This window comes from Bacillus rossius (assembly GCF_032445375.1).
Source record: "Bacillus rossius redtenbacheri isolate Brsri chromosome 9 unlocalized genomic scaffold, Brsri_v3 Brsri_v3_scf9_2, whole genome shotgun sequence".
NCBI lineage: Eukaryota > Metazoa > Arthropoda > Insecta > Phasmatodea > Bacillidae > Bacillus > Bacillus rossius.
In genome coordinates, this window is record NW_026962013.1 from 4,345,379 (window position 1) to 4,362,578 (window position 17,200).

A 17,200-nucleotide genomic window follows, 5' to 3' on the forward strand; every position below is an offset into this window, starting at 1 on the left:
TCACAATGCCGCCTGGCACAGCCGCTGCCTGGAGACCGTGTCAAGCACACTGTAGTCTAACAGCGGAACACACAGCTCCATGGAAACCTGGCGTTGTTGCCACGTCGTCAGACCTGATGTTAAGGAAATACACAGATACATGGGGGGTTGAAGCCAAAAGGGTGAGGGGGATTTCAATGTACCAATATGGCTGCCGTTTGTTTACAAACCAATCAGCCGTGCCTGTATTGGAGGTTATATTGGAGATAAATGTCAAATCATATCATTACATTTGTATTATGAAGATTCGTTTTGGATTTTTAATACATGTAGACATAGTAACCAGTAATATTTTGATCTAATTTTTTCCGAAAGCTTAACTACAGACGTTTATTTATAAAAAAAAAAACAGGCTGGAACAGCTTATACAAATGTAAACAAACGTATTGGTATGTGAAAATCAGAAAACAGGCGGGACTATGGCTTCACATCTGATGGCTAATCAGTCCGATAGATGGCAAACTTTTTTTTAAAAGAGGGGGACTGACCTTCAGCATGGGGAAGCATTCTTTTCACAGACGAGAGAGCTAAATCCCCGATCGTGCATAATTTTTTTTTTTTGTTCATTGTAACTCATGATAACTAATGGTCAATTAGGTTAGGTTAGCTACATTATAAATACTTTAACACATTGTGGACGGTTGATTTGGTTAGGATAGCTACATTAAAGATATTGTGAAATCATGTAAACGGTTTCCTAGCCCTGGATAGCTACATATTAAAAAGTTATTTGCTAAGTAACCATAAAATGATTTTACAGTATTTTTAATGTAGCTATACTTACCTAATATAACCAACCATCCACAATGTTTTTAAATATTTATAATGTAGCTAACCTATCCTAATCGACAGCAAAATTTAATGCCACACCGGTTTATACAATGAGATAGAACGGGGAAAAAAATCGAGCATGAACTTCGGGGAACTTCGGGTGTGGCTCTTTCGTCTGTGAAATTGAGGCTTCCCTTCAGCACGAAGCCCACGGCCATAGGGTCATTATCCTCTTTCGCAATCTCAATCGCATTTCTCATTTTTAACGTGAAATCTGCATTTAAATGTTACATCCATACCTTACCCGGGACTCGAACCCAGAACGTCCTCGCACCGTAAGCCGGTGTGCATCCGACTACGCTACGAAGTTCGGCAGATTACAAACTGTATGCCCAGTACGAACAATGTATTTGTTTTTGTGCTATGCATATCAGTGTTAAAATAATAATAATTTGCAAACATGTATCTGCGCAATTTCAAAAACTAATATCCTTGGATGCTAAAGTGAACTATTCCTTCCCTAATAAAATTTCTACGGATAACTTCAACGATCAGAAATGATGGGTTACATGCCACTAGTGAATTGTTATTTAAACTAATTCTCATCTCTTAAGTGTTTCTCAGTTTTACACCAATACCGGTTTTTTTTTTATTTGTAAAAGACTATCTGAAACTTTTATTTTAGTTATTTCTGTGCTAGTTGGTTTTAAAAAATATATTATGTAATGTAAAGATGTGATTTTATTGTGTTTCTGGCTGTATGATATAGTCACGAGGCCATGTGCATCCCGAGTGAAAATTATCCTACATTTAAATATATATTATATATGAAGGTGAGACGTGTAAATAATTATTTTGAAAATACGACAATTAATTACAAATTTATGTAGAAAATAGGTAGCTTTTTTTTTTGTACCAAGAATATTTATTCGGCCACAGTTGTGTCTAGTGCAGCAGTCGGTGGCGTCACTGAGTTGCTGACAGTTGTGGAAGAAGTGTCAGTTGAACCAGGGAGTTAGAAGGGTCATCATGTTTTCGGTGAGTAATTGAAATTACGTGGCGTGCGCGTAGGCAGTGTACTGGCTTGGCTTCGAAGCGGTCGTATTCGAATTTCTGTAGAAGGTTTCGTAGAAATTTTAGAAATAATTGGATGTGTGTCACTAGTGTTGAAAACGGTATTTAATTCCGGAAGGATTGAAGTATTGATTATTGATTGGAAACGCGGCGAGAGTGTTGACTGTTGAAGCAGTTGCAGTATTGTGCCATAATTATGGGAAACGTCCATGTCTCTATACAGTACAGGAAAAGTATTAACTGTCATAACAAAACCATTCGCACAACCTAGGCCTACGTCAGTCACAATTTTACGTGAGATAGTTTCTTTCATAGAAACATCCATACGCGATGCCATGGAGGCAGTTATGCTGGAAGCTGCTAGCAGAACCTTTATGGAACTTTTCATCGTGTGATGCAGACTTAGTGTGGGATGTGATGTGACAATTTATACAGCGTTAAAACTGCCAAATGGTGTTTTTATTGACAAATTAACATTTTCATTTCAAAAATAATTGTTAGCGATGTACTAAAGATATCTCGTGTTAAAGATGTAATGAAGTTTGTAAACGTTTTAATCACACCGCATGTGTGAAGTCAAATCCTCCAAATATTGGAATGATTTTGTACTTATCTCCATTTGACTACAGTCTGAAAACTTTACGGAGTTAAGACATGCGCAAAGAATACTAGACTATAACAGGGCCAAAAACCATCACATTGAATCTTATGTAGAAAATTTCTGGATTTTTTAAAGATTGCAATCTATTTGACTTTCCGAGGTGGACTTTTCGTCCAACGACTCAGTTGACGGATTAAGTCTTATGTACTTACAAAGTTGAAACTTACTTAGAGAGTATTCGTGTAAAGTACGTCTCTGATATGGCATTCATTTTCCTGAAATTCATTCTGTCAAAAAACTCATCATTGGGCGAGTTGACTGAAGGAATTAGGACCTTACATGCCAAAACGCTTTATCAGAATAGCGATGTTGAACCAGAGCGTAGCTGTCGTTAAATTTTAATAATTCTAATTGGCGTGATAAACAAAATGTGTACGTAAAACAATACTTTTGTATATTGGTAAAAGTAAGCTAAAGTGCAATCAAAATATTTAATATTATTCTGTAATGTTTCTTAGTTCACGAGAAAGTTCAACATATTTAATGTCATCTTGTTTCAGTAATATTTATAAGAATAAAAATACTTAATGTTGAAAATCCATAATCACACGTTTCACTGAAGGCCTTCAGACACATCTGTATCAGCAATAGACTGATTAAAGTTTACTTTACTTCAGAAATACAGTACATAGGAACTGAATATGTTTTTACTTGGTAGATAATATTTAATGTTTTTTTATAATAGCCTCAAATAAGATTTATGAAACCGATTATATATTATAACAAACAAAATAACGTAATTAGGCCATTTTCACTGCATTTTGTGTTGTATTGACGTAAATTTCATTATTTCTGTTTTATCGTTCTTCACCATAAAATATTGCCTCTAACAATAGAAGAGTTCAGTAGATACTAGAGTAAGTTAACCGGGGCGAGGGGGGGGGGAAATAATACTTTGTAACGGTGTTATTGAAAACATTGTTTAATCAAGTGACTAAGATATTAAAGAATTTGTATGGTGAAAACAAAAATAAAAACTCTTCAAATAGTTTATGAAGTGCTGTTGGTTGGCTGATAGTTATATTCTTAGGACTATAGCTAGAAATAGACCTAAATCTATAAATTTTAAATATTGGTTTGCCACCAAAATGTGATAAGACGTTGTCTTAACAGTTAAAGCCTTAATTTGTTCGTATTTATATTACTGAATTAAAAATAATAAGTAAACACCCGTATGTTTGCATAAACTCTGTTTAAAATAAAATCATTATTTTAACAATCATATAGGCCTATTCGTCACTGTTGGCTCAATTATTTTGTCGAGATGTTAATTTGTGTCCACGGAACAAAATGACAGCGCTGAATCATTGTATTGGATAAATTTATAGTTCAGTGGCTTTTGCGAAGGAAAAAAAATAACTCCCCTAATAATTATTTTAGAAATACTGACCTTTGTTTTGATTGATTTGAGGCAGGAGAGAAAGTTTGTTAGATTTAAATTATTTTCATAACATTAATATTTTTACAAGTGGGAATACAGGTTCTACAAATATTGTATGTTAGTTAAATACAGTTTTATTCATTAACTACTATTTACACTATTAAATTACAACACTTAACTTCTAAAATAAAATACACGGTTTAATCACCCCACTGAGCTCGCAACAATGTGTAGGTGATGTGTATTCACGTCAGTACATCATAAGCGTTTGGTAATCAGATTAAGCGTGTAGCGGTGGTGGACCGCTTGCCTCGCCTCTAGTATACTCGCAACAATGTGTAGGTGAAGTGGTGTATCCACGTCAATACATCATAAGCGTCATGTATCTCTGTTTGGGTAATAGGATTATGCTTGTAGCGGTGATGGGACCGCTCGCCCCGCCTCTAATATACTCCTAACAATGTGTAGGTGAATTGGCGTGTCCGCATCGCGTGTTTCTGTTTTTCGGTGCTACCTGTCGAGTGTAGAGGGTGTTGTTGCAGATGCTGGGAGAGTTCAACATGGTGCAGGGTCTCGCCCGGGCAGTTGCGGGCCGCTTCGCCCACTCGCTGCCTCTGGGTCTGGCCGCCGAGCTGGCTCAGCCGGTGCTGGAGCTGGTGTGGCGCTACTACTGCCTCTACCGGGACGGCGACGGCGACGGTGAGCTACCGTCCGGCCACTAGACGTGTCGAAGTAACGAGGGAAAAAAATTGGTTGTCTGTAAAGTCGGTTTACGGACGATAGTTAAACGTGGCAACGTCATAACAAAACTTTGATGAAATGATTGCATACTTTTATGAAAAAAATCGAATAATTTTTATTGAATTATCACTATTTTGTATAGATACAAAGGAGGAGTGAAATGAAATAAGTATACAATTTAATTGATAACTTTACTTTTATTTGCACTCATTAATTCAAATATGTTTATTACTTTAACGAAGAGATTATTTTAACTATAACTTTTATACATGTTCGCTATTTAACTTCTTCCAATCTGTGTTATTCTGTTAAGGATAGGACGATGATAGGAAAAGTAGGAAACGAATGGGAGTGTTTCAAGTTTAATGTGCCTCGAAAAAGTCAAATGGATGGTTGTTCCAATCGAGTGGAAGAGAGATAGACGCGGCGCAAGCGTACAATGAGCGTAACGGGACAATATGCGTAACGGGATACTTTTTCGTGCGTGCAGCCGGCGTTCATCGATTTATTAGACGTTGTTACGTCAAAAATAAGCGTTCCCGTATGTATTCGTTACTATCGTATCGTTACGTTACTCGTTACTTCTGACACCTAATAACATGTGCTATGTTATAGCAACCAATTCGAGTCGTATTGCGTACGCGTACAGTATGACGTCGCGGCGTCGCAACATTCGTGATTTGTAGAAAACATACTTATACATAATTACGTACCAAACTGCGTAAGGTGCATTTTTTTTCTTTTCATTTTTCCGTATTTTGAACCAGACTTGTTTGTCATTCTAAATTTAATTTGATTTTATAGGTAAAGTGTAGAACTACAAGTGAACTGTTCCATACTATTAAAAAAAATGCGAGTACCGAAATGCATTCGTGTGTAACGTTTCGTTGCTTGGTAATAGATGGCGCACCCGATATTCAGTACCGAATACATACGGTTTGCTACACCGTTCTAACGGCTATTCCGCTGGACAGTGCCCGTTTTTGTTTTGTTTTTTTCCACCAAGGCACACAGTTGTTTTAAATCAGTAACCACCCTGAACGAAATTATTACAAAGAGGGGCGGTGGGGTTCGCTTTTCGCCGTACAAATATTTTAACATTTGTCACATGTTTAAACAATGTTTACATGATCACCGTTACAAAGTATTATTTTCTCCCCCCCCCCCTCCATCCCCCAGGGTAACTTACGTCTAGTAGCTAGTTTACTCTCCTATTGTTACAGACAATATTTTATGGTAAAACATGATAAAACTCGAAATAAATTCCATTAAGTCGATACAACACCCAAGTTAACGGATTTAGGACTATTGGTAGCTATGGTCCTAAGAATATAAACTTATCAGCCAACCAACTGCACTTCATAAACTATTTGAAGCTGGTGCCAAATGTAGAAGAGGATTTCAGTGTATGAAGTACATGTACCAAATATGACGTCCGTTTGTTTACAAAAGTATCAGCTGTACTTTTTATTGGAGGTTAAATTGGAGAAAATAGTCAACTAATCATTACATTTGTATTATAAATATATATATTTTTTGGGAATTTTAATAAATATTAACATATCAACCGGTAATATTTTTTTTATAATTATTTTTCTTCCCAACAGCTTAACTACAATCGTTAATAAATGCAGACTAGAACAGCTGACACGAATATAAACATACGTCCGCCATGAAAAATGTGATTAAACAGTTTCGAGTCTGACGGCTAATGATCCAACTGTATCCTTTTCTAATATTTTGGAAGATAGTCTCAACTCAAATATTATAACTAGTGCTCTTTATTTCCTTTGGAAATCACCCAACAACCTAAAATATGTTAACTTTCCTCAAATGTTGGCAACCGTGATTTTGTTTTGTCGTTCGTTTCGGGGAATATTAAACAGATAGGCCTAATGTTTAGGATTATTTATTTTGCAATACGCAACAATCAAAACACTATGCTATATTTTTTTTTCAACAATTAAAAAAACTGCATAGCTGCCGAGTATGAGTGTTAAAAATTATTAATACCTCTGTTTCAGTTGCAAAAACACAGGTTCAACATTGTTAAAAATTATTCCAAAATATAATAATTTGCCATTCTTCAATACGCCATTTTGAACTAGAAAGATTTGTAAAATTACGTAAGTTATTATGTTTAAGAAATCTTAGTTAAATATAAGGCAAATTTCAATGTTTTTATTGGCATTACTCAACCACACAGCTTTTTTTTTTAGTGGTTATATTCCTCGGGTTCAGTTGCGGCCTCCAGAGCTACCCTGGCGTGAAGTACTTCGCTGTATTTAGATTGCACACTGGTCCCAATATGATCGTTCAAGGTAACTTGTTCCTAACAACTTCGAACAAATCATAATTCCACTTTGGGAGTTACACACGTGGCAATTTGTCCCAGTATACCTGGAAACGAGGTTTGCTGGTTTAATATTCTCGGAACGGTGAGTATGGTCCTTGTTGTAGAGACATGGCGTAGATGGCAGAGCCGGCGCGTCCATATAGGCGAACTAGGCAACCGCCTAGGGCGCCAAGTAGCTGGGGGCGGCGCAGCACGACACATAACAGCTCATATAATATGTTTAACGATTATTGAAACTAGATGAAAATGGATTTTTGTAACAGTTTGGAATGTTTATATTGATATAGGTAATTTTTTAAAGTCCACGGTGACCTGTTTATGATTTGTAATAAGTAAAAAAACACAAGCCTGCTTACATTTGATTGTTGACAAAATATTAGGCTTACGTGATGTATTTTGAGGCAAGGACAATTTTTTTTGGGTGTCCGGCCGGGAGGGGGGGGTGTGTATTAAGGTTTTTCGCCTAGGGCGCCAATTTACCTTCCACCGGCCCTGCGTAGATGCACGGAAATTGGCTAAACTTTAGCTTGTCTCCCATCTTAAGACATGGGAACGTGTCTGTCCTAGTGTTTGGGAAAGCCCCGACATGTTTGCGCGTATTTGGGGGTTCATATACGACTAGTATCATTATCAATTGGCTAGCCTTTTTTTGTTTTCTCTGACCGCCCCCAAAAGAGCTCTGGTGTGTGAACCACGGTCATATAGACAGGTCTGGCAACTTGGCTTCATTCTGTCGGCTTAGTGAATTTCGCGGTGACCTGCGAACTTGTGGCGCTAGTAGTAGTAGTTAAACCAATCATTAACATTGTGTTAAATGATTTTTCATATAATAGATTATTCCTAATTCCGTCTCGATATTTCAATTTTTTTTACCAAATTACTATTTGTTTTTTCCTTTCGTTTGGGTACTTGGTAAATGCCTTATCTGTACCAGTGCCTTAATTTTTTTTTTAATTTCGGTATTTTGGTAGTTGAAGTGGTTTTACAAAAATGTATTAAATTTTTGTCAAGTCAGGCGCCTGGCTTACTGGTCAAGCGCATGGCCTGGAAATCTGTCGGCTCGGGTTCGAAACCCCTTGATACTTTTATTTTACATTAACATTTTTAATTTATTAAAATACTAAGCTATTAATCAGATGGTTTAAATATTTTTAAAACGTCAAATCACAATCTTGTTGAGTTTTGAAAAAATAACATATCATGCTTGGCAGTAAATACAATTAGAAACTTTATCATTTAAACCATTCCTCTTTAAATATTTTAACTAATTTGCAGTAAACGTTACTATCACTATACTATGATATTATAAAGCTGAAGAGTTTGAACGCGCTAATCTCGGGAACCGGTGTCCGATTTGAAAAATTCTTTCAGTGTTTGATAGTACATTTATCGAGGAAGGCTATAGGTTATATTATATTATCAATAACATTAGGGATCCTTACTAAAAGTCCAATTTAGAATCAAATGCGTTGGAGGGGGTTAGATACAACATGCAGTACACGTACGAAGTGTGTGTTGACGATGCCGCAGGCGCTAGAAGTTAACGACTATTTCATTGTTAGTGCAGTCCTCATCACCGTTGAAATATTGCGGGTCCTATAAATATCGAAAATTGCCCCTTTTTTTCATATATATATATATATATATATATATATATATTACAGACTTGAAACTTCACAGTTATGTTCCTTATGTTACGCAGGATGACATTTTCCGAAAATTAAATCCCATGGGGGCTAAAACCAGGCAACAGTGGGTAATTTGTCTGCATGAGAACAGGATTTTGCATTGTTCATGCCTTCTGCGTCTCCATGGCTACGGGCATCGCGCGGCAGTGGCGTACCCACAAGGAGGGGCATGTATAATGAGCGGCGCAAAAGTGATCTGCCTGTAGACTGCCGTAGCTAAGTACGGGTACATCAGTTGTACGTTGCGTGCACGAGCCGGGAAACCATCGGTGCTATTCATTTTCTCTCCGGTACATTATACAGCATTGTAATAAATTTTCACTGAATTTTTTTTATTTACCATTACTGTAAATGGGAGATGTGACTTAATTTTATTCCATTAGTATAGCCGTGCGAAGCCGGGTCGGGCAGCTAGTATTAAATAAATTTCATGTAAATGTATCTTGATTTTTCGTTCCATTTATTTTCCCTTGAGACGGGAGTGCAAGACTGTAACGGCGCATGTCCAGAATCCCAGGGGCATGGCACGAGTGTTGTGTTGTGTTCAGGCCCCGGGGGCGATGCAGACGTGGTGCTGAGCCGCAGCCCTCAGGAGCCGTGGCTGGCGGCGGTGGTGGCGTCCATCAGGAGGCGCCTGAGCCGCGGGGGGGACGGCGTCTACCTGCTCTCCAGAGACACGGCGCTGCGCGTCAGGGGCGTGAGTGTCTACCTCTCTACCACCCTCCCTCTCGCACCTTCTCCCCTCCCTCTCGCACCTTCTCCCCTCCCTCTCGCACCTTCTCCCATCCCTCTCGCACCTTCTCCCATCCCTCTCGCACCTTCTCCCCTCCCTCTCGCACCTTCTCCCCTCCCTCTCGCACCTTCTCCCCTCCCTCTCGCACCTTCTCCCCTCCCTCTCGCACCTTCTCCCCTCCCTCTCGCACCTTCTCCCCTCCCTCTCGCACCTTCTCCCCTCCCTCTCGCACCTTCTCCCCTCCCTCTCGCACCTTCTCCCCTCCCTCTCGCACCTTCTCCCCTCCCTCTCGCACCTTCTCCCCTCCCTCTCGCACCTTCTCCCCTCCCTCTCGCACCTTCTCCCCTCCCTCTCGCACCTTCTCCCCTCCCTCTCGCACCTTCTCCCCTCCCTCTCGCACCTTCTCCCCTCCCTCTCGCACCTTCTCCCCTCCCTCTCGCACCTTCTCCCCTCCCTCTCGCACCTTCTCCCCTCCCTCTCGCACCTTCTCCCCTCCCTCTCGCACCTTCTCCCCTCCCTCTCGCACCTTCTCCCCTCCCCCTCGCACCTTCTCCCCTCCCTCTCGCACCTTCTCCCCTCCCCCTCGCACCTTCTCCCCTCCCCCTCGCACCTTCTCCCCTCCCCCTCGCACCTTCTCCCCTCCCCCTCGCACCTTCTCCCCTCCCCCTCGCACCTTCTTTCCTCCCTCTCGCACCTTCTTTCCTCCCTCTCGCACCTTCTTTCCTCCCTCTCGCATCTTCTTTCCTCCCTCTCGCACCTTCTTTCCTCCCTCTCGCACCTTCTTTCCTCCCTCTCGCACCTTCTTTCCTCCCTCTCGCACCTTCTTTCCTCCCTCTCGCACCTTCTTTCCTCCCTCTCGCACCTTCTTTCCTCCCTCTCGCACCTTCTTTCCTCCCTCTCGCACCTTCTTTCCTCCCTCTCGCACCTTTTCCCCTCCCTCTCGCACCTTCTCCCCTCCCTCTCGCACCTTCTCCCCTCCCTCTCGCACCTTCTCCCCTCCCTCTCGCACCTTCTCCCCTCCCTCTCGCACCTTCTCCCCTCCCTCTCGCACCTTCTCCCCTCCCTCTCGCACCTTCTCCCCTCCCTCTCGCACCTTCTCCCCTCCCTCTCGCACCTTCTCCCCTCCCTCTCGCACCTTCTCCCCTCCCTCTCGCACCTTCTCCCCTCCCTCTCGCACCTTCTCCCCTCCCTCTCGCACCTTCTCCCCTCCCTCTCGCACCTTCTCCCCTCCCTCTCGCACCTTCTCCCCTCCCTCTCGCACCTTCTCCCCTCCCTCTCGCACCTTCTCCCCTCCCTCTCGCACCTTCTCCCCTCCCTCTCGCACCTTCTCCCCTCCCTCTCGCACCTTCTCCCCTCCCTCTCGCACCTTCTCCCCTCCCTCTCGCACCTTCTCCCCTCCCTCTCGCACCTTCTCCCCTCCCTCTCGCACCTTCTCCCCTCCCTCTCGCACCTTCTCCCCTCCCTCTCGCACCTTCTCCCCTCCCTCTCGCACCTTCTCCCCTCCCTCTCGCACCTTCTCCCCTCCCTCTCGCACCTTCTCCCCTCCCTCTCGCACCTTCTCCCCTCCCTCTCGCACCTTCTCCCCTCCCTCTCGCACCTTCTCCCCTCCCTCTCGCACCTTCTCCCCTCCCTCTCGCACCTTCTCCCCTCCCTCTCGCACCTTCTCCCCTCCCTCTCGCACCTTCTCCCCTCCCTCTCGCACCTTCTCCCCTCCCTCTCGCACCTTCTCCCCTCCCTCTCGCACCTTCTCCCCTCCCTCTCGCACCTTCTCCCCTCCCTCTCGCACCTTCTCCCCTCCCTCTCGCACCTTCTCCCCTCCCTCTCGCACCTTCTCCCCTCCCTCTCGCACCTTCTCCCCTCCCTCTCGCACCTTCTCCCCTCCCTCTCGCATCTTCTCCCCTCCCTCTCGCACCTTCTCCCCTCCCTCTCGCACCTTCTCCCCTCCCTCTCGCATCTTCTCCCCTCCCTCTCGCATCTTCTCCCCTCCCTCTCGCATCTTCTCCCCTCCCTCTCGCACCTTCTCTCCTCCCTCTCGCACCTTCTCTCCTCCCTCTCGCACCTTCTCTCCTCCCTCTGGCACCTTCTTTCCTCCCTCTGGCACCTTCTTTCCTCCCTCTGGCACCTTCTTTCCTCCCTCTCGCATCTTCTCCCCTCCCTCTCGCATCTTCTCCCCTCCCTCTCCACCTTCTCTCCTCCCTCTCGCACCTTTTCTCCTCCCTCTCGCACCTTCTTTCCTCCCTCTGGCACCTTCTTTCCTCCCTCTGGCACCTTCTCCCCTCCCTCTCGCATCTTCTCCCCTCCCTCTCGCACCTTCTCTCCTCCCTCTCGCACCTTCTCTCCTCCCTCTCGCACCTTCTTTCCTCCCTCTGGCACCTTCTTTCCTCCCTCTGGCACCTTCTTTCCTCCCTCTGGCACCTTCTTTCCTCCCTCTGGCACCTTCTTTCCTCCCTCTCGCACCTTCTTTCCTCCCTCTCGCACCTTCTTTCCTCCCTCTCGCACCTTCTTTCCTCCCTCTCGCACCTTCTTTCCTCCCTCTCGCACCTTCTTTCCTCCCTCTCGCACCTTCTTTCCTCCCTCTCGCACCTTCTCCCCTCCCTCTCGCACCTTCTTTCCTCCCTCTCGCACCTTCTTTCCTCCCTCTCGCACCTTCTTTCCTCCCTCTCGCACCTTCTTTCCTCCCTCTCGCACCTTCTTTCCTCCCTCTCGCACCTTCTCCCTCACCGTTAAGTTCATCAAACATATGAAATTAGTTATATTTTGCATTGTTTTTCTCTAAAAGTGATTTAATATTTAATGTAAGTGTTGAATGGTGCACATTCATTTGGTTCCCAATATATTTGAAACTTCAGTCTCCTACCAGAGCGTTAGATGTTGTCACCTAACACACTAGTAATAAAAATTAAATGCAAACATTAGCATTAGACACCTTGGCAATTTGCAAGTCAAAAAAATTGTTTGGTTTGTGTATTTTAAATATAATTATGAGCAAATAACTCTGTTTGCAGGTTGTTTTTTGAGCCATTTGTGTTCCTTAAGTGGTGTTACTGGAACATGGTGTTTTGTCAGTTTATCATTTTTATTTTAAACTATTGGATTTTTCAGGAGTGTAAAAGAACGGATCATAGGCTAAAAGTTACATATGTAGTTTCTAATTTTAATACCTCTATTATATATGGGTAGTACATTATTACTTGAATATTGTAGCTAATAATTGTTCAATTGTGCTTGTTTCAGGAACTCGTGTTAAACTATCTTAGGCCAGACTTCACATTGCGAAGATTACAAAATGGCGATTTAGAAGTTATGGTTTGTATCGTAATCGTTGTATATACTTTGTCGAAGATTTTCTCAGTGTTATAATAAACATTCTTATTTTTACTTCAGAGTTCACAGATTATCTCACCGGTACAGTATGTTGCCCCCTGCTGAATTGCTGAAACTATCTTGTTTGTTTGAAATTATTTTTATTGAAATGATAGCAGCGGAACTTAAGTTATTTAATCTTTTCATTAGTATACGGTAAGAATTTTACTTTTTTTTTTTACAGAACTGGTGGAGCCAGATATTTTAAAATCCATATTCTGGTAAAGAAAATGTAATGGTTGTGGGTTCTGTTTTAAATACTAACTCAAAGAAATGAAAGTACAGTTTATAGTAATTCTGGATCTGGCATTACAGTGTAGGCACTCACATCGAATACAATATGCTAGGTGTGGAAACTTGAGCCTAACTTAAAATAGTTAAATTTCATAGTTATATAATTTATTAATGTTCCGTGCTGAATTATTATTTCGTAACCAGTAACAATAGCAGTGTTTTTGAGCATGACTGACAACTGAGACTGTTCTGTTGGCACATCCTGTAGGACATGGGCAGTGCTGCCACATCTCCGGTGTGGCAGAATGGCGACGGGCGGTGTTGCCACAGCTCTGGTGTGGTAGAATGGCGACGGGCGGTGTTGCCACAGCTCTGGTGTGGTAGAATGGCGACGGGCGGTGTTGCCACAGCTCTGGTGTGGTAGAATGGCGACGGGCGGTGTTGCCACAGCTCTGGCTTGCCTGAATGGCTACGGGCGGTGTTGCCACAGCTCTGGCTTGCCTGAATGGCGACGGGCGGTGTTGCCACTGCCCTGGTGTCCCGGTGTTGTCGCAGGTGCGCGGGCGCCCGGTGGGGGTGATGGAGCGCCTGGACAGCGGCCCGCGCCGCCGCAGGAGCGGCCAGAAGCCCTCGGTGATCCTGGACGCCTCGGGCTGCCCTGGCGAGGTGCGGGCCGCCTACGTGTACCCGCAGAGCAGGGCGCGGCTCCAGAAGCAGGCGCGGCTCCAGAAGCAGGCGCGCTCCTCCACCCGGCTGTCCTCCAGCGACGACTCCGTGATGTACGTGTGCTCGGCGCGCGCCCGCAGCATGGTGGCCATGTCCGGCCCGCTGTCCGAGCTGTCCGAGCTGTCCGAGCTGTCCGAGCTGTCCGAGCTGTCCGAGCTGTCCGAGCTGTCCGAGCTGTCCCCCGTGTCGCGGCGCTGAGCCTCGTCGGCCTACCTGCAACCCGCTCCCAGTAGCCTGTGGACATTCATTCAAAATTATAACTTGAACTAATATAGCATAATTGTGAGAAGAATGGATTGTTAGCCTGTGGACATTAGTTTAAAATTATAACTGGACCTAATATAGCATAATTGTGAATAGAATGGATTGTTAGCCTGTGAACATTAATTTAAAATTATAACTCGAACTAATATAGCATAATTGTGAGGAGAATAGATTGTTAGCCTGTGGACATTAGTTTAAAATTATAACTGGACCTAATATAACATAATTGTGAATAGAATGGATTGTTAGCCTGTGAACATTAATTTAAAATTATAACTTGAACTAAATATAGCATAAGTAATTGTGAGAAGAATGGGATTGTTATGGATGTTATTTAAAGATTAATTTTATACCAAAATAACAAATTACCTTAATTTTATATTTATATTGTAAACTTTTCATTTATATTGTAAATTTTATTAAAGTTTTAACGAAATGTTTTAAGAACTTAAATTACAATTGTTGTGTTATTATTTTAACAGTGTATCAAAAACCTTTACAATCCTTGGATTTTATTTCTATATTGTTCCACATTCAACATACGTATATTAATAGTTTATAGCTTAATAAGTAAAATATAACAAGGTGCCTTTTAACTGTTAGATATTTATTTTAAAGTATTGTTGATGGTTTAAATAAACTGTTGGTAAATTACAATTTTATTTATATAATGTACCCAATATTACAATTGGGAAGTTAAAAATATTTGCTTGAAATATTCACTAAAAATCAGATTCAATTAATTTCTAAATAAAAAAGCGATACATATTTCATAAAATGAGCATGTAACACAACATTTATAATAAATGCTAGGTAATTTATGTGAAGCTGTAGCTTGAAATGTCGGGAGTCGGGAGTCGAGAGTCGAGTCCCCTTGTGCTCACAACGCGTCTGCTTGCTCGCCGCGCCTCAGGCTTCCTGGTTCCTGCAGCAGGCTGAGGAAATCTGCTGGTGATATCCACATAAGTGAAATATTTCTTAGTTTGTAACTTAACTGTGAACACTTCCACTGCTGGCATCTGTGTTCAAACTGAGTTCTATTACCCCATATATACATAGTAAGGGGTAAAACTTTATCATACCCTTCTCTGATTCCGAGATGAGGTACCAACTTGCTTCTCGCCTTGGCTAGTACCGTCATGTTGACTTCCATCACTATCCATAAAAGGCTCCACATGGAATTTCGGCAAGATTTTTAAATGTCCTAAAGAGCCAACGTACCGGCAACCTATTATGTACAGATTTTACAACTGTTCGATTTTATTCATAGCCTAGTGCTTAGGTGCAATTAGGCAGTGAGTAAACCTTGAATATCGGTCGCTTGAGCGAACCCGTAATCGTGCTAACTGTCAAAACTCTCACGCCCATTTTTACCAGGTTACTCCTCAACTAACCGCTACTGCAGAGGCAGGAACTTGTCACCCTTTGAAAGACCATGACACATGGTTCAACTTGTTTCGAGTCGGTCTATTTCTTCTTCTGCTGCTGCTGCTGCTGCTGCTGCTGCTGCTGCTGCTGCTGCTGCTGCTGCTGCTGCTGCTGCTGCAGCTGCAGTGTGTAGAGAGCTAGTCAGTATCCAATGTTTCAGTCTACCTGCTTGGCAGGAATGTTGGCTAAGTTTCCTAGATAGGGAGGGGTAATAAGCATAGTCTTTATTTTCTCAATCAATTGTAATTGTGCGATATTTATATACAGTTGGACTCATTACAGGTGCTTTTCAATCCCATAATAGGTTTACATTTTTAAGAATAAATGTACATTGTATGTATAAGCCTACAACACTAGTTCTGGTTTTATCCCAACATGACACATTTTTATAATGTTTAGTGTGAAAAACGAATTACGGTATATGTAAACTATGTAACAGTACTTATCAAAAACACAATTAAATATTTCATATCAAATTTCTATATCTCGAATATTTAAATATTATTTATGTACATTAGTTAAATAAGTAACAAATAATTGCAGAAATAGCTTTCGTTAATATTTAAGAAATTGTTTGACATTGCCATTCGCAGAAAACAAATGTAGGTAATATTCTTACACTTTAAATTGTAGTTCAATTACAAGTTATATCTCACGAATACCCGAATTTGAAAGTTTGAATGGCACTCTTGTTGCAATTTTTAAATGCAGTAAATTTTACATATTCTTAAACCCATCGCAATTAGTTTAAATAAATAATATATATTTTTGTTTCTTTATATAAATAATATATATTTTTGTTTCTTTATATAAATAATATATATTTTTGTTTCTTATAGGATCGAGTTAAATTTCAATCAAATAACCTACAATTAGGTGATAGGCGTACCTACAGTGTCACACTGTGTATTTTTATCTGAATATACATAAATCACATAATATAACGAGGTGAATAAGTTATTGCTGGTTTTAAATGTAGCTAGCGTAATATAGCTAGCCATCAGCACTATTTTATATTTGATGTAGCCAACCTAACTTAACCCACCAACCACATGATTTAAAAATATTTCAGAACCACAACAGAGACTCCATTTTCAACAAATCGTAGTTCCAAAGAACAACAAACCCTCAAATTATTGGCGAAATCGTGATTCCTCCAGCAAAAGAGGTGGTGGAATAATTGCGACACTTGTGACAATCCGAAAGATAATCCCACTAGAGAGTGTTCAAGAATAGGATTTAGCTAATCTCTATCGGATTTCAGTCATTCCTCTGACGTCGTCCGGCCGAAGGCCACCCCAAAGCCCGACCTGCAACCGCCAGTATCGACCCCGCTAACGGAATGCACCCCTAGCAATGGCCCACCCGAGTCAGGCGAGCCCCTGAGGACACAGGTAGAACCAAAGCCCATGACCTAATTAGCCATCCACCTCGATCCCAGTTAATGATAAATCAGACACAATTTAATAGTAACGTCACTTTTTATTAAAAACCCAGTAAGAAGAAAGTGCGACGTAGGGGTGCCCGGGTCACTCACGTGTGAATTTACGTCAATGCATTTGTGAGTGTTCCCCTTGCGGCCTTCTGCCTAAATTAATTAGGGTATTGTGTAACGTAAATATGACCTCCCCGTTTTTTGTGTATCATTTGCCACCGGAGTAGTCAACAAGTGACTAACAGTCTCCGGTGTGACTCGTATTATTTAAATTGATGTAAATTTAAATATGTAAATGTAAATTTA

The 17,200-nt window shown here is 41.9% G+C and overlaps 1 protein-coding gene across 1 annotated transcript; it reads left to right on the top strand.

Annotated features, from left to right (window-relative positions):
- The first annotated feature begins 1,719 nt into the window (after positions 1-1,719).
- Positions 1,720-14,490, top strand: LOC134542844 (uncharacterized). Its single transcript, XM_063387409.1, has 5 exons — positions 1,720-1,848; positions 4,469-4,625; positions 9,260-9,408; positions 12,679-12,750; positions 13,597-14,490. Exons 1-5 carry the CDS (start codon positions 1,840-1,842, stop codon positions 13,963-13,965), a joined length of 756 nt encoding a protein of 251 aa, XP_063243479.1. The 5' UTR covers positions 1,720-1,839; the 3' UTR covers positions 13,966-14,490.
- Positions 14,491-17,200: the final 2,710 nt, after the last annotated feature.

Excerpts from the sequence above, each read along its gene's own strand:
- LOC134542844 (XM_063387409.1), top strand. Across the intron at positions 9,409-12,678 it reads CGGCGCTGCGCGTCAGGGGC|GAACTCGTGTTAAACTATCT; the intron begins GTGAGTGTCTAC and ends TGCTTGTTTCAG. Across the intron at positions 12,751-13,596 it reads ATGGCGATTTAGAAGTTATG|GTGCGCGGGCGCCCGGTGGG; the intron begins GTTTGTATCGTA and ends GTGTTGTCGCAG.